At 38.6% G+C, this 18912-nt stretch overlaps 1 protein-coding gene across 1 annotated transcript in view; it reads left to right on the forward strand.

Annotated features, from left to right (window-relative positions):
* Window positions 1-18912, forward strand: part of FAT3 (FAT atypical cadherin 3) — a 342653-nt gene that overhangs the window by 248783 nt on the left and 74958 nt on the right. The window contains 6 exon segments of the mRNA XM_034073958.1: window positions 4479-4659; window positions 4662-4753; window positions 6069-6279; window positions 9598-12050; window positions 12052-12084; window positions 12086-13673. Of these exon segments, the coding sequence (XP_033929849.1) occupies window positions 4479-4659; window positions 4662-4753; window positions 6069-6279; window positions 9598-12050; window positions 12052-12084; window positions 12086-13673 (4558 nt within the window).

Raw genomic sequence — 18912 nt, forward strand, 5'->3', positions numbered from 1 at the left:
GGCTCTGCATAATGGGAGCAGAAGGAGGCAAGGCTGCCTTTCTGAAGCCTGCGACGCGCGGGAAAAGATACGAGCTTTCAAGGATAACCAGGCAGAGACTGCTTTGCTGCATGTTTGCTTTATGAGTGTGGAAAAAGTACTTACAGCTAATGTTTGTCTATAAAAAGTTGTTTAGTCAGTAACCTTGCACAGTCCTCAGCAAAGAGGAATCCCTACTTAGCAGTGAACAAATAGTAACCATTCCCATTCATCACCTTCTGGAGATGTGTTGGAAAACTTTTAAAGCCTGTCTTTGATTTTACACAATGGGCATTGTCACAGCTTAACACCACAGACACCTACACAGTAATAAAGGATATTTATGCAACACAGCTCATTCCTGCCATATCTTCCTTTTGGAAGTAAATGCGAGGAAAGTATTAAATTACAAATACACTGTGAGTCTTTGAGTTGCTTCAATACAATAGCACTTCATTTTGGGTCAAAGACGTGCTAGAGGCTGGCTAAAGCTTAAGGCTTCAAGAAGCAGAGCGCTGGCCCTTTTGAAGTCAGTGGGAAATTTGCCAGGAGTACCAAGATTTTATGCTTAAATTTGGCAGCCGTTAAATGAATTTGAGTAACTTTCCTCATATTAATGATCTGGTGGCATTGGCTTACTCTATTTTACATATGTTTGTAGGATCAGGTTTTCTATGAGCCTGGTGTTTGTGTCAGCGTGACATTTGTCTGTCATCAAAGGAAAAAATTGCCCCCCTCTTTTTAAATAACACCTTACTAGCAGTCATCTGGAGCAGGAAATCTGCATAGGAAGGTGGCATTTTAAGTGATCTAATAAAAGAGGGGTGGCTCAAAAATAAACCTAAAACATCTTCCCCAGCTTTTGCCACTGTATTTCTCCTGTGGCTTTGGTAAGTGATTTAACCTTGCTGAAAGGGAGTGTTTTCCTGGGCAAAAGGATGGGAATAATAATAGTCATTTACTCCTCAAAAATGTTGTAAGGACTGAAGGACTAGTATGTATTTTAAATGGCATTCAAGTTCCATTTTATTTTACCTAATTTTGTTTCAAGTAGCTCCCAAGACAGTTAAATTTTTAAAAACGCAGAAGAATTCCATTTTCTCCTATAGCTTCTGGGTTTAGCTGAGCTCCATATAATCAGTATTCCCATATATAATCTAACTTTCTTTTCTTGCAAGGAAAATCGACCCCCCGTCTACTAAAAGAGAGACCATAATGTTAAAATTACAGTTGACTCTCGGGAATTTTGAGGGACAGATGACAAAAATCAGAAATGCGCTTAACTGCTTTAATAGAAGAAATTGTAAATCAATAATGACCTCTTTATTCATTAGCATCTCTAACCCACTGCCTTCCATCTCCAGATGGAAGTGGCTGTTGAAATGCGGAGTATGTAATAAATAATGCGTATTTTCAATGTAGATCACTTGACAAATCATTAAAATACTGTCATCTCTGGGGAGGATGCTTGCCACTTAAACAGGCACTTGAAGAGTTTTACAGTAGATATGAAGTGAAAGGAATTCAAAAAGGGGGATAAAAAAGTTCTTTTCTGGAAACTATCAAAGCAATTTTAAGTGCGTAGTTCCCTCTGACAGCCACAGTGTATGAGGTCCTCAATTTTGTTATCTTTTCCCCTCTCCATCCCTTCCACTTCCAAGCACCAAATCTCCATATCTATGAGTGTGTCTCAGGGCATTAGGTTATACCTTTTTCAGTGGGAGGAAATGCTGCTTTGCGAATCCACACTACAATTTCCATAACCCCATGGCTTACCCTTGGTCTCTGATGCTGATCTAGACCCACTTTACTTATTTTTTGCAGTCTAGTGAAGGCATAAATCATGGAGCTGTGGCTTGCACAGTCACTGTGCAAACTTTGCTGTGGATAAACCTTTATGCTCTTCTCTGCTTTCCCAATTTGCCAGTGATCCCAAAACACATTAAATATGATGGGAAGTGAACCCCAGCACTGGGGTAGTCACGTGCCACGCAAACAAACAGCATGTCACCACTGTAAAGGACCTTTAAGTCACACTGTTGTGCATCTGTATATTTTATGTTTTCTTACAGAATAGCTTGAGCCTACACACAGCAATGTTAAATTCACAGAGCAAGCCTGTCCTTCACACATCATCTTGTGTATTCAAGGTAGTTTGTGCTGTACTAGCAGAATCAACAGAATCAAGCATGCTCGATATTTTCAATTGAATCCATTTGAAAAGTTTTGATTTCTATTAGACTATCTAAAGTGATACATGACCAAAGTTTTAGGCCACTAATGAAAAGTAAAACAAGTTGTGTTGTTGTCTGTGTTAACAAATAGTAAAATAATCCAGCCATGTTACAATGGCAAGGACTGAGGGTATCAAAACTGGTGATCAGATTACCCACAACTCATATTGCTTCAGTGTATCTTCGTTATACCAACAGATGTGGTTCAGCACTGGCTGTGTCCCACTAGAGTAGAGTTGAAGTCTTTCATTTTTTCCTCTGGCTTTCTTTCGTATATTACAACTCATTTCTTCACATACTTTTCTATGGGTTTGGTGCTTTTTTTCCCCTCAGTCAGATCAGAATCATGCCTTTATATTTTGTGAATCAACAACAAAAATATAAAAAGCTATGTAACTATTCTTCATTATTACAGGTTTAGCAATGTATATTTCCTCCCAGTTTTATTGCTATCTGTCCAAGTTTAAACCATAACTTCATATAAGCTTTGCCCTGCTTCACTGTGGCGTACCATTATCTGGTGAAAATTAAATCGTATGGAATGCACTGTTGAAGTCCTCCACCATTTAAACTTACAGAGCATTTTATTTCAGCTTTTAAACAGTTCCCAGGCTAGATCATTACAACTGCTGCTTAGAATTGCTCATGTTCCTTCTGGTAATGTGTTCTGCAAACACTTCCACATATCATGGAAATCTAAAGTTTCATTTCTCTCCGAGGCCAACATCTGTTTGTGCAATATTACAGTAAAAGTATAACTGCATTTTTCTTCTTTTAAGAAAGTATGGGTGAACAGGGCTTGATCATACAAAGTCATAAGCTATTTGGTTAAAAAAGAACCAAGTACTTTATAGAAAAACAATTAAAATACTGTGGCAGATGGGTCAAGTATCCTCAGCTGAGGGAAGAGTCCTGCGCATGGCCTTTCCGGTGTCATTCGTTGGAATATTACTCTTTTCAAAGTCTTTGAATAAAAGATTGTTCCATTTAATTCAGTATAAAATTATGTGTGTGCTTTCACAGGCATATTCTGCAAAGGATACTTTTGTTTCCAGTGCTGAAAAAGAGGCAACTCCTTGCGTTACATACAATGTAGTTTTGTCAAGGGGTTTGCTGCCACACTGCCCTAAGTAGTCCATAGTATACAAAGTCTGGAAGGCAAATTTTCTCCAGGGAATGACTCTTCCAGTGGTGAAAAACACAAAGACTGATCAGAGCCACACATTGCATAATATTGCGTAGTCACATAAGTTTTGAAAGCAAAGGCTGGAAAACAGGCATTCTTATTAGTTACCCGGGTCAGATTGTGGTGTATTGAAATCAGTGTAATAGGCAATAACTGCAGCATCCTTGCTGCCTTCCCCTCTTTAAGTTTCTTTAAGGATAAATACTGAGGTTTTATAGAAGCAAATGGCACTGTTCATTCATTCACATTTTTAGCAGAAGTTCTACTGTTAAATTGCAACAGAAAGGAGGCAAATAGGTGTTCAAGGGGAAGGAGAATTAGCTGGCAATAAAGACAGCCATCACTGGCAAAGGAAAAGCAAGGATGAAACCATAAAAATAATCCTTCCCAATCACCAGTGCCCTGGGATTACCTGTACTTGGTGGTATGTATTGATCTATGGAGGGTAGGCTTACATGATTATGAAGGCATGTCTCCTGCTCTTTCCTCAAGTATCAGTGTTCATAACACAGTATAACCTGAAGTCTCCCCTGCTAGCATGACTTGACATGGCTAATATGTCCAAACACAACATGCTGGGCAGCAAACAATCAGGATTTAGCCAAATCTTGATTGTATAAAAAGCAGATTTAAATAACATTAAAAGTTTCTTTTATGGCCTTATTAATAGTGAAGGGAAAAGGAAATCCCATAATAGCTCTAGAAGTCTGCTAGACCAGAGCAGTTACAATGGATGAGAAAACCTTTCCTATAACATTCCTGTAGGAATGTTTTCCAATCTACAGATACTGAAAATATGGACTTCATCAGAGTCTGAGGAGGTCTTATAATTAGAAACATTTTTGCCTCCAAAGTCATATCCTTCCTATTTCTTTTGATCTGAACAGTAAGCACTTAATATTAAATTATGTTTCTCAGTCTCACTATACAGCAGCATAACATCATCAGCCATCTACAGTAAATTACATTTCTCTAGGTGCCTGTTCAGTACTTTGACTAGCCTGTAATAACTTCAAATGTTTTTCTTTTATTAACTGTAGGTTCTTATAAAAGTGTTGGATAACAATGATAACGGCCCAGAATTCTCTCACCCAAGTTACGATGTCACCATTTCAGAGGACATCCTCCCTGATACTGAAATTCTGCAAATTGAAGCTATAGACAGAGATGAAAAGCATAAATTGAGCTACACTATTCACAGCAGCATCGATACAGTCAGCATGAGAAATTCAGAATTGATCCCAGCACTGGGGTACTCTATACTGCTGAGAGATTAGACCACGAAGCTCAAGATAAGCACATCCTTAACGTCATGGTAAGAATGCAATAGTCACCTAGCACAGACACAATCATTGCTACTTCAGATGCATACATGCTTTATGTCTTTGCACAAGCAAAGGACTCTTAGTGCAGTAAGTACTCATTAATTTCATCTTGCCTGTCCTGCTGTGTGTTTATTTTACATTTTTAATTTGGATTTTTTTGGGAAACTTACTGTGACCTCGTTGTATGGAATATGATGTGATTTGCTGTCTCAAGGGAGAGCAAGCAGGAAATTATTTAATCTCTTGGCATCTGGTGCTCTCACTCAAGGTAATTTTCAGAGTTTCTCAAGTGAGGCTGAAAGTTATTTGAGAAGTTACTCACAGGGAGATAACTGCTTTCTGGCCACAGAGAGTGGCACAGCCTTTCTGGAAAGAAGCGTTGTTCAGAGTTTACTTTTATGGACTTATTTCAGACATAAACTCTTCATATGCAAAATAGCTTTCATTTGGGTATGCAGAAAAAAAAGTTATCACTTTTGTGCTTGGTCTGGACAAATTACAGAACATAAATCTGTGTATTTTCAAGTGAAGACTGTGTATTATGGTAATAAAGAAAAGAGTCTGTGTTACATTAAACATTCTAATCCACTATTTAATCACTTTAAGACACCTGCAGAGGAGATCTTTTTTTTAGGAATAGTTCATTATGTGTTAGGTATAGGACGATCTTTGGGCAGGGACCCTAGAAATCAGAGAGCTGCTGTGAGATCCCATGAGCAGAAACTGAGTGGGGTTCTTGGCTTGCAGAGTAACAAGCTGCTAGTGTTTGGCAAGCAGGCTAAGAAATAAATATAACTGAATCATAGAGAGAAATAGATGGCAGAGGTCATTTCCTGATGCTTGGGTTTGTTCTCTACCTGATACAGTAGGTATTTTGTTCTGTTAAACAAGACCCAAACTTTTGGGGATCATGTTGGCAAGATTATCAGTATAGCAGTGCTGAGATATTTTGTACGGGATTGAGGGGACTGTGATAAATGATACCACTGTTGGGAATATTCAGCACTTCTTGGGGTAGTTCCTACTCTGTTTACTATTGGTATCATCATCTTCAAAAAGGTGAGTACATACACAATGATGAATAAGTCTGTTGTCAGCTACAGGCACTGGACTGATACACAACTGATCACAGTGGATAGAATTGTTTGTTGCTCTTTGAAAGAAGGAATGATGAGCGAGGTTTATTTTTCTCTGCTATAAAGCAGGGAATGGCAAGGAAAAGGCATGACCATTTAGCATGTATTAAGATATATTTATGAATTTTCACTAGATGGATATCAAGTGTCTTATGCATTTGTTCTATAGGTCCGAGATCAAGAATTCCCTTACAGAAGAAACCTGGCCAGAGTCATCATAAATGTAGAAGACTCAAATGACCATAGTCCGTACTTCACCAGCCCATTGTATGAAGCCTCAGTGTTTGAATCAGCAGCAGTTGGATCAGCAGTCTTGCAGGTCACAGCTTTGGACAAAGACAAAGGAGAAAATGCAGAGCTCATCTACACGATTGAAGCAGGTTAGGACAGAGGTTGAAAATGAGACTGTGCAGCTGGGCAAAGGAGAAATCTTCCTGTTGGCTGTTTTTATTTTGAAGCTATTATATTCAAACCCCACCAGAATAGAATATCATTCCCATTCGCTAGATGGCTTTTATCTCCAAGTCATTGCTTCAGAACCATCACAGATGATAGTTATTGAAAGCTACAGCAGTGACTTCTTCTCAGGTTGCTGGCTTCAGTCTAGTACACATTGGATCCTCCATAATTAAATGCCACCACAGCTGGTATGTCCTGGCATCTTTGCCAATATTCAAATCAGAGGAACATAGAGATTAAGGCCAAGGCTATGCTAAAAACTCTGGTCAGAACAGCCATAGCATTTTAATGGAATGAGGTGTCTTGAAACTAAGGGAGGGAAAACTAAGGGAAAATTTGCTTTTTTGTTAAGTTCTGGATATTTACATTCAGCACATAATCTGTACCGAAAAGTTTTCCTCTGCAAGTGCAACAGCACAGCCATGAGAAATTTGCATTATCTCTGCCACACATGCAAATGAGTGTAACTTTCTCTGGCATGCATGGATTTGAAGTTAAGCATTATCTCTGAGATAAACCATTAACATATGTACAAGGAGGATGTCTGGAAATAAGAGAAGGAAGTAGAAATTTGTAACCTTTGTTAACAAATCTGCAGCCTCATGTACTATAGATTGTCTCCATATTAATCAAATCACAAGCCTTTCCCAGCATTAGGCTTTTGTCCTACAGTATCATTATTTATCCCTATATTATTTTAAAGACTTGTCAGGAGGATGGTTTAAGTCAATTACAAACAGGCTAAATGACAAAATAAGTAATGAAACAAGAATATTTGCACCATCTCATATTGATTTAACTTCCTATATTTCGAGCTTACACCTTAAGTTGATATAATATGTATAGAATCTAACAGAAGACCTAAAGAAATTTCTTGTCATTATCATGTATGTTCTGTGGAAAGTAGAGTCCCTTAAGCACCTCAGGAGGTGCTTAAAAGTGTTTTACATCTAAAAGTGGTGCACTTTTTGTGCACCCTGTGGTCCTGTAAAGACCTTAGCACTACAAAATGTTTCCCTTATGCACTGCATTTGGTCTTACCAGTTATTTCTCAGTATTCTCCAGTGGCCTTTAACTTGGATCAGGGGAAATTTTACATGTGACTAGGCAGGACAACACTGTGCCTTAAAGAACAGATTCAGAGCACATCAGATCAGGTTCCTGGTGGAATACTTTTCAAGACTGTTCCCACCTTTTTATTGACACCTTTTACTATTACAGGCTCCAACCCAATTATCTATAGGTGCCACCACAATGTAAAGAGCAACCTGACATGCTAGAAGTATGGCTTCTGTACACTGTTAATAGAATCATACATGGTGCACACAGAAAATATGACGATTAGAAAGGATGCTTTAGCTATTAGATAGTCCTTTTTAATCTACATTTTTTCTCTTTTCTAGAGGCTCTCTCTTCCATTACAGCCTTTTTCTGTTTCATCATGAGCTCTCCCTGCAGTGTCAGGCTTCAAACTTCCATTTACTGTGAGCCACACATTCCCCCAGTCTCATATCCACATGTATTCCAATCCTAGATTCATCAAAATTCAGTCTTCTGCTGCTGTATTTTCTATAATCCATAAAACCTGCAATTGACGATACTGATTTTAACTGCAGCATTCAGATTGTACACAGGCCTCTTATTCAGGGGAATTACTTACATCACCTTACACATGAAGGAAACAGCTGGTAAAGAAAGTAGCTTTTGTGTAATTTCAGAAGAAGTTCCTAAAGAAGAACCAGCTCTGGCCTTACATGAGACATTCAGTGGCTAAAAACCATCTGCATTAGCATACGCTGACAAAATAACTGCAGCGACATTTGTAGTGTCTGTAAATGTGACAGATACTATGATCTATATCAGAGGATGTAGCTCTGGCAGAGTCAGCTCCTCAGTGAATAACACAGTCTTTGTTTTAGTTAGTAAACTTTACTGATATGAAAGGATGGATATAAATAGAAAAGCATTACCAGTCGTATACTGAACTACGTACAGTAGTATGTAGCTTAAATTAGCCTCCGAGCCCTGGAATTTACAACATATAGTGAATTATATCTTAAAAATAGTTTCATTTAGGTTTTCGTGTATTTGGTATTCCAGTTACGATTGTCACAGTTGGTATGTACAGAGCACAGCGCCTGTAACAATTACCATTAGAAGAAATCTCTTGTTTATCAATAGTTACCTGAGTCATATTTCTCTCCAGGTCATGAATGGATGCTTGACTGTAGATTGGAAGCAATTCTAGATTTTAAAATGTAAATTACAGTAGCAAGAACACATTATAATTATTAGAATCACTATAACTCAATACATGCTGATTGTATTTAGAATCAAATTCAGAGAAAGAGTCCGTATGCTTATACATGCCGTAGACATATGCAGCATCTTATATATTACGCAGGCACACAAGGAACTAGCAAAATACAGATTGCCTAATAAAGGTGATCTCTACTTTCAGGATAAGAACACATATCAAAAGTTTTGTATCTGTCTTGCTGAAGAAGAGGTTGGCAAAAAGACTGTAAAAAAAAAAGACCCCAAAGAAGGTCCATGATCTCACTGCTTTCACCTTTATGCACTCAGTGATATCCCTGCTTTCATGTTATAACAAACACATGACATTTTCTGCTAAATCTCATTCATCCTCCTCAGAGATCATATGATAAACCCTTGTGCCACAAGATACTTGAATCTCTGTTCTATGCTATTTGCTCTGGTTTATTTTTCTAAATGCCACTTTAACCTTCTTACATTCAGTTCTTTGAGTCTTAAACTACTGTAATCTTCTCTACAGTTGCTTAATATCCACTTCAATTAAGAGCCTGAGTTGTTAACCATTTGTCATGTAATTGGCTTGTTAGCCTCTGATCTAGTTTCTTTGCCTTAGGTGTACATGTATTTGACTAATTCCCGTAATTTAGGAATGTTTTTTTCCCACTTCAGTAGGAGAAATGCACATGCAGCAGCTGCTCAGATGCTGATATTCAGAATCAAGATACAGATAGCAGCATCTGAGATTCTGAAGTTTTAAACACCTATACCATGTGCTGAGTTACTTGATTTTCAGAAAAGAAGGCTGGAAGAGCCTTTAGAATTATTTTGTGTTGGGGATTTGTTGTCCTTTTTTTTTTTTTAATAACTGCCTTTGACAAATTGCAGCTAATTGCTCCTTGTTTAAAATACCATCAAGTACATCGTATTGCATTTCTAATTTGTTTCCAATGTTTGTGTTTTAGGAAACACAGGAAACACATTCAAGATTGAACCAGTTTTAGGGATCATCACACTACTGAAGGAGCCAGACTTAACCACAATGGGACAGTTTGTTTTGTCAGTCAAAGTGGCTGATCAAGGTTCTCCACCGCTATCTGCAACAGCAATTGTGCGGATATCTGTGACAATGGCAGATAATTCCCACCCCAAGTTCACTCTCAAGGAATACCAAGCAGAGGTTAATGAAAATGTGGATATCGGTACTTCTGTCATCTCTCTTTCTGCAATCAGTCAGTCCACGTTAGTTTATGAGGTTAAAGATGGGAATGTGGATGGAGTCTTCACTATAAACCCATATTCTGGAGTGATTACCAGTCAAAAGGCCCTTGATTATGAACGTGCTTCTTTCTATCAGCTCATTGTACAAGCAACAAATATGGCAGGCATGGCATCAAATGCCACTGTGAACATTCAGATTGTGGATGAAAATGATAACCCTCCAGTTTTTCTCTTCTCTCAGTATTCGGGCAGCATAAGTGAAGCTGCTCCTGTGAATAGCATAGTCCGGAGTGCAAGTAACAGTCCCCTCGTCATACGTGCCACTGATGCTGACAGCAACCAGAATGCTTTGCTTGTCTACCAGATTGTTGAATCTACTGCAAAGAAGTATTTCACTGTAGATTCCAGCACAGGTGCAATCAGAACAATTGCAAATTTAGATCATGAAACAATAGCCCACTTCCACTTTCACGTGCATGTCAGAGACAGTGGGAATCCCCAGCTTACAGCAGAAAGCCCAGTTGAAGTGACCATTGAGGTAACTGATGTTAATGACAACCCACCAGTCTTCAGCCAGGCTGTATTTGAGACAGTCTTGCTCCTGCCCACGTATGTTGGTGTTGAGGTTCTCAAAGTCAAGGCTACAGACCCAGATTCAGAGATCCCTCCTGAACTAACGTACAGCCTAATTGAAGGCAATATGGAACATTTTTTAATTGATTCAACCACAGGCATACTCACCATCAAAAACAATAGCCTCTCCAAAGACCATTATATGCTAATAGCAAGAGTATCTGATGGGAAATTTTACAGCACTGCTATGGTGACAATAATGGTCAAAGAAGCCATGGATAGTGGGCTACATTTCATGCAGAATTTTTATTCCACTTCTATCTCAGAAAATAGCACCAATATCACAAAGGTTGCTGTGGTGAATGCTGTTGGTAACCGCCTCAATGAGCCTTTGAAATACAGTATATTAAACCCAGGTAACAAGTTTAGAATAAAGTCCACCTCAGGAGTCATTCAGACAACTGGCATCCCCTTCGATCGAGAGGAGCAAGAGCTGTATGAGCTAGTGGTGGAAGCAAGCCGTGAACTGGATCACCTTCGTGTTGCTCGAGTGGTGGTGAGGGTTTACATTGAGGACATAAATGACAATGCTCCAGTGTTCATAGGGCTTCCATACTATGCTGCTGTGCAAGTCGATGCTGAGCCCGGTACCATGATATACAGAGTGACAGCTATTGATAAAGATAAGGGTGAAAATGGTGAGGTGTCATATCTTCTGAAGGAAGACTATGGACATTTTGAAATTGATAGAGAATCTGGTAGTGTCACTTTAAAAGAAGCCTTCAATTCCGATTTGTCTAACATAGAGTATGTGGTTGTCATTCTTGCAAAAGATGGAGGTAACCCATCTTTATCCGCTTCGGTAGAGCTCCCCATTACTATTGTGAACAAAGCAATGCCTGTATTTGACAAGCCTTTCTATACAGCTTCCGTGAATGAAGATGTAGAAATGCACACACCAATTTTAGGCATAAATGCAACCAGTCCAGAAGGCCAGGGTATAATTTATATCATTGTCGATGGAGATCCCTACAACCAGTTTAATATTGACTTTGATACTGGAGTTCTAAGTGTCATCAGCCCACTGGACTATGAAACAAATTCTCTCTTCAAGCTGGTGGTGCGAGCCAGTGATGCCCTCACTGGTGCTCGCGCTGAGGTCACTGTGGACTTAATCATTAATGATGTTAATGATAATCCTCCAGTATTCGAGCAAACAGCTTATAATGCTACTTTGTCTGAAGCATCTTTGATTGGAACTCCTGTACTGCAAGTTGTTGCTATTGATGCTGACTCTGACAATAACAAGATTGTGCAGTATCAGATAGTCCAGGACACCTTTAACAGCACAGATTATTTCCATATCGACAGCAGCAGTGGCCTAATTCTGACAGCCCGCATGCTGGATCATGAACTCATACAGCAGTGCACCTTGAAAGTCCGAGCAACTGATAATGGGTTCCCACCACTAAGCAATGAAGTTCTTGTTAGTATCTCAATTACAGATATGAATGACAACCCTCCAGTTTTTAACCAGTTAATATATGAATCGTATGTGAGTGAACTGGCACCTCGGGGTCATTTTGTGACTTGCGTCCAAGCCTCTGATGCTGACAGCTCTGATTTTTGACAGACTGGAGTACAGCATCCTATCAGGAAAATGATCGGACCAGTTTTATTATGGACAGCAAGAGTGGCGTTATCACCCTTTCCAACCATCGCAAACAGAGAATGGAGCCCATGTACAGTTTAAATGTCTCTGTGTCGGATGGGCTGTTCACTAGCACAGCTCAGGTGCACATACAGATCCTTGGGGCCAACCTCTACAGTCCTGTCTTTTCACAGAGTGTTTATGTTGCTGAGGTTAGAGAAAACGCTGCTCCTGGAACTAAGGTAATCCATGTGAAGGCAACAGATGGGGATTCAGGTGTATATGGCCAGATAAGCTACTCCATAATAAACGACTTTGCCAAGGACCGATTTTTAGTTGATAGCAATGGACAGATTATGACAACTGAGAGGTTAGACCGGGAAAACATACTGGAGAGTGATATTGGTATATTTTTGAGAGCCCTCGATGGAGGTGGCAGGACTACGTTTTGTACTGTGAGAGTCATAGTAGTGGATGAGAATGACAATGCTCCTCAATTTATGACGGTTGAATACAGAGCAAGTGTCAAAGCAGATGTTGGGAAAGGTTACTTGGTGACCCAAGTGCAAGCAGTAGATCCAGATGATGGAGCCAATTCCAGAATTACCTATTCTCTGTATAGTGAAGCTTCTGTTTCAGTAGCTGATCTGCTTGAAATAGATCCAGATAATGGATGGATGGTCACCAAGGGTAGCTTTAACCAGCTGAAAAACACAGTCCTGTCATTCTTTGTCAAAGCAGTTGATGGTGGCATTCCTGTAAAGCATTCCCTCATTCCTGTCTACATCCATGTTTTACCCCCAGAAACTATTTTGCCTTCCTTTTCTCAACCCCAGTATTCTTTTACCATAGCAGAAGACACCCTCATAGGTAGTACTGTTGACATTCTGCATGTGGTGCCTAATCAGGGTGCTTTGTATAGCACAGTTAATGGTGAGCTGACTGAAAACAACAGAGATGGGGTTTTCATTATAGAACACGACACAGGGCTCATAAAACTGGATAAGAGACTTGACCATGAGGCAAATTCTGCATTTCACTTCAAAGTTGCAGCCACCATTCAATTAGACAGAGTAGACATTGTGTTGACTGTGGATGTGGAGGTTAAGGTATTGGATGTAAATGACAACAAGCCCATGTTTGAAACCGCTAGCTATGATGCTATAATAATGGAAGGGATGCCTATAGGAACAAAACTCATGCAAGTTAAAGCTGTTGATGCAGACTCAAGTGCCAATGGGCAGGTCACCTATACACTTGCAGTGGAATCAGAGCTGGAGAAGATCACAGAAGCATTCACCATTGATAGCAACAGTGGCTGGATCAGCACCTTGAAGGATCTGGACCATGAAAAGGATCCTGCTTTCACCTTTGCTGTGGTGGCCTCAGATCTAGGGGAAGCTTTATCCTTGTCATCAACCACCTTGGTCTCGGTTACTGTGACAGATATAAATGATAATGCACCCATCTTTGAGCATGATGTGTACAGAGGGTCAGTGAAGGAGAGTGACCCTCCAGGGGAAGTCGTGGCTGTTCTTAGCACCTGGGATGAAGACACATCTGATGTCAACCGGCAGGTTAGCTACCATATTACAGGTAAGAACCCACTTGCATGCTTTCTTCACAAAACAAGCTTTACTGAAGAACTGTGCCTGTGTCCAGTTTTAGGTGAACATTTAGCAGGGTTTCAGCTAAATTATCACTATAAATCAGAGAATTGCATATCTCTCTGTTGTATTTCATTTATTTATCTATTTCTAATTTGGACGGAATGTGCAGCAACTTGCAAGGCTAAAAAGAGGGAAGGGGCATGAATGTGTGTCTGTCTATGTCATGCTCTATTTTCCAAGATTAATGATTCATTATTTGCTTCAGTGCAGTGTAGTGTAACCCATCAACCGATCATAATTGATGTGTCAGCTTAGAAACTATCATGACTTAATGTTTTCAACCAAAATACCATTATTGGGGGGGGGGGAGGGAGAGGAATAAATTTTACGTTGGAAGGAGTGGGGCCAGGAATGTCATTTCTTATCAGCACAGATTTTTAGCCATGGAAATAGTGACCCACTTTAGAGGCACTGGTCAGCTGCCATGCATTGTGCCATGCACAAAACAATTTTCATTACATGACTAACATATTTGTCAAAGTGTGGTAACATTGTTCTTTCCTGTTGTGCTATATCTATTATCATTCTTTTCTCCTAGACTCAGGCTGGCTTTGTGTATGTTATGAGTGATGGGGTGCTGCAGTTATTTTTCTACCTACAGTTTGCATTGTCCAATAGATTTTACTAGGGAACAGTTTTGTCACTGCCTTTAACCTTCACAATCCAAGAGCTACTATTAGCAACCTAGTAATAACCAGTTTATTGGACAAATTCACATTTTTCTGACTGGATGGAATTAGAATTACACAAGACTGCATATAGGAAGCAGACTATGAGCAAAAATGACAACTAATAGGATGACAGTTTATATATTTAGCTCTAGAAAACAAGGCTCCTACTCCTTTGTTAGCTATCAGATTGGAAATGGCTGTGGGAAGGTGTGTAGGGAGAGGTCTGATATTCCAGTTAGCAATAGATTGCCTGTGTTACAGATCAGAAGTAGCATCATTCAAAGCAACCAAAATTCATTTTGACTGTTTACTTAAAAGTCTAGGATCAGTTTAAACGTTTGCAAAGACAATGCGCTTATAGTGTGATGTGTTGTAGGATACTAGAAGTAGAGACAAAAATAGTCTTGTGGATAAAGCACAGGATTTGGAGGCTTTAGGCAAGGTGCATTAGCTGCCAATGCCTCATCCTAGAGATTTTTTAGTATTTGAAGGAGGTTGGAGATCCCAGAATAGAAAGTACTACAGGAAATGCAAACCGTTGTCATTTGTAACAAGGTGTACCATGATCATTAGCTGAAGGTAATATTCTCTGTATTCTGAAGTCTTTCAGTCATCTCTTACAATGAATTGTGCTTTTATTTACATAATCATGTTTTCTTCACATCCCTGTGCTGCTAATTTAGCAAAAGCTGGACTTTTGAATAATAACTGTCCTATGTCTCAGTAATGATAGGTTGTTGTGTACCTTAATTTCTATCACAGTTCAAATATGTCAGATATTTTGCTGGTATTTTAGTTTCTGAAAGCATTAGATGTCAAAGCCCAAAACTTTCTCTAATGCCTTCTGTACAATTGCTAAAGAGTGTGAGCTTAGACATTCCACTGTCTTTGAATATATCCTTTGAATTTGGGGACACAAGGAGAAATTAGGTTCTTTTGATTAAAATGTCAAAACATATTAAAGTATAGTTTCACTAACAAAATAGTCTATTCACACGTTACCTGAAGTTGAGCTCAGGAACTGCTCTTGAATATTTCATGGAGTTAGATTAGGGAGATGATTATTCAAGTGCTGTGGCTTTCTGAAGGCATTTTGTGCCATAGAAATTTCTGTGAATATAATAAATAAACTCAGAGGAAAACCAGGACACTGACAAAAAGGGAGAAGAAAATAAATTACGAGAATGACATCATTCTTATGGTGGATACATAAAAAAGAGCTTTGTGCAAATGCACCTGGAGAAAAGTAGCACGCAGAAAATAGATGGAAAAAGTCATCATTTAGGAGATGAAAGAAAGAAACATTCTGGGTCAGACATAATCACTGAAATCCTTTGCATTCTTTTGAGAAATGCATTTATTGCAGTCTTCTGGTTAACTTTGGAAAGTCGTAGATATATTTTGGTTTTAACTCTTTCCGTTTAGGATTGGTTTCCATGTTTATTGCCAAGTAGTCACTATTTTCAAATCCACCTTCATCTGCATTTGATAGGTGGTGGGGAAGAAATTTGCACTTACCCTTTGTTATTTATAGTTTGATAGCAGCTGCAGATGTTCACAAAGCAAAAGCATTATATATAAATCTTAATAGAAAATTAATAGGAAGTGCAGATGACACAAATGCACTTAGGGAGCACAGTAGTTTTCTTTGAAGGCTCATTTGAGGTCATTGCCTATATCATTTGAGGCTTATTGGCTAAAACCAGGACTCTGCTGATGTTTTGCTGACATATTCAGCCAGTCTAGACCCAGCCACATATTACTGTGCTTTAGGAGTGGTAAACTAGGAAAAGCCATCAGAAAAACGTCAGTTGCTAAGACTTTGGTACCATAAAGTGTTTTGTGTTCCTCAGTGATTTTAATTAGGCTCCATCAGGCACATAAATCTAGGTACAGACAATAGTGTTTAAGCTTGATTCAGCTGAATACAATGAAGATGATAGTGTGTTTTGGAAGAAAGAACTGGTATTGTACATAGTAGGTTTTTTCGCTGGATTGATTGTCCTGTATGAATGAAGCAATGTTTTTGTTTATTTTATATTTGCAATCCTGGAGTTTTGGAGAAATGGATGTTTCAGTGTTTAGGGAGGACTCGTGGTGTAGGCTGAAAAATAGTGTCTGCAATTTTACAATAGTAGAGCTTAGAGCATTGGGTTTATCCTTTCAGCAGCTCAGTAAACATGCAACATCTGAAACTGGGAGTAGTAGATAAACCTACTGGGTTTATGTAATGTAAATTGGGAATTAAAAGTACTTAAATAAATGCATAAATGTAAGAGAGAAACTAAATGAATATGTTAGTGAATATTCAGTTCACTGTCCCGAATCAGGACATTGCAGTGAAAACTGATACTGTTGGCTTCTAGTTTTCAGTTCTTTTTTAGCTGTTATAATTCCCTCTGTGTGTGCTTTAGTAATGATGTGTGTCAGGATTTGTTTATTTTGGATCAGTGTGTCTCTGCATTTCATTTGTATCTGGCTGTTTTCTTTCTTTACTTAAACTTGAGCTTGATTTGGCTTTGTACTATTTGCTGACTAGGGAGGGAGAGAGAGCATTATTTAGACTTGAAGTAACAAAAGATAAAAGATAATGCTGACTCTTTTAGCCTCAAAGCCTTTCTAAAAGTTACTGGAGTGTTTTTTTTTGTAGCCAGCACTTCACTGTTGTGACATTCAAAGCAGAGCATAAGAAAACTGCCAGAAGATTTTAAAGAATCCATTAATACATGGAGTCAGGAGGTTTCCATTTAGAAAAGCTACATTATTCAGAGCGAAAAACTAATTAATTAGAATGCCCCTAGGAAACTGAATCTGCTTACATATATTAGTGAAAAAGTTAATTAATCACTGCAGAATGAGATCTGCGTCAGGACATACGTATAAGTGCTAGAAAAATGGTTCCTTGGGCCACAGCGTGGATTCTTTTTTGCCTTTCTGGGTTTTTTAAGACTGTTAACTTGATGGTATTTTAGTGTTTACATCTCCTTATTTCTTTTACACTTTATAGTACAACTTCCACCTCTGTCTTTCATTGACAAAGGATACAGCAAGTCCTGAGAAGCAAAAAAATATTAGAGAGGTAGCACTAATGAATAACACATACAGGTAAAACAGTTACACATTTGCTGCTTATAGCACAGGTTTATTGGTCATTCAGATTGATCCTTTTCTAGTGGAGTAAAAGCGTGGAAAAAGAGATCCCAAAGACCCTTTTTTTATACATGTTTCCCAAATTCCTATGTATGATTTAAAAGCTATTCAACAACAACAAAGCAATGGTGATTTTAAAATTGCTCCAAGCTAGTGTTACTGCCAGCTATAAAAGCCACCAGCTGATTTTAATTAGGTTTTACCTTTCCTCTTTTCTTAGCAATGGGATATCCATACCTTGAGTGTATTGCTGCATAGTTATTCGTGACAGTTAATCATTTCCCTTTACAAAAGGACTAATATGCAGGAAAGCACTGATTGATATCACGAAGCTAAACAAGAATATTTAAGACCATTTATATTAATGGTTTACAACATTAAACTCACTATGACAAGATTACAGCCTTTCATAAAAGAGAGTTAAGCTTTTTTATGCTGGTGTTGAACTGAATAGAATTTAATGTCAGTCAGAAGGGTTCTACCTTCTTTGAAGTCACATTAAGATTTGAGTCAGTGGACAGATTCTCACTAACTTGGACTGTATTCAGATCTGTCCTGTAGTGCACATCAGCACAATGAAAGACCCTCTGTAGGAGAAATGCTTCTATCACACAACAGACTAAACCAGGTTTTACTGAGTCATAGAATCATACAATAGTTAGGGTTGGAAAGGACCTCAGGATCATCTAGTTCCAACCCTCTGATGATTATTGCAGAATGTCATAGAAATCAGTGGGAAATTTTGGATCTGCTTGGTTTTGTGATCAGAAAATAAAACTGTGTTTGAGATACCAGTTTGATGCTTGGTATGATTAGAGGGTCTTTTATAATTAGAATGCATATCTGAACACTTTCCGGAAACTTACTAATCATAATGTGTTTTTTTGACACAGCTACAGATAGCACAAATGGTGACACTTTGCAAGAAAAATTTGCACAGCCTGTCTCAACTGACTTAGTTTTCATAGTAACAGAAAACAGTGCATATTGTCACTGGTAGCTAGTGAAGAAGGCATAGATTAGCCTGTGACCTCGTTTCTGTTTTTTGATGTAGAAAGAATTAGACTTTCTTGCTTGGTTTTTAAGATCAGTTTCAAGTTCAGTTCTTTTCTGCCTTTTTTGGTTAGAAGGTCCCTGGGAACTGACAGAATTGTGACAGCAAAAGCAGCAACAGTGACACCTAATCACTTGACAGCAGAGGAAGCTCAAATAAATCCAGCTTTGGATTTAATTTTAAATACTTATTTACTCAAACATTCAACACAAGTACTAGAGAAGAAGGTTTAAGAACCTGGTCTTTCCATTGAGCTTGGATAGATCCTATGACACATGTCAGAACCCTGA

The sequence above is a fragment of the Melopsittacus undulatus genome, chromosome 2 (genome assembly GCF_012275295.1).
Source record: "Melopsittacus undulatus isolate bMelUnd1 chromosome 2, bMelUnd1.mat.Z, whole genome shotgun sequence".
Lineage (NCBI taxonomy): Eukaryota > Metazoa > Chordata > Aves > Psittaciformes > Psittaculidae > Melopsittacus > Melopsittacus undulatus.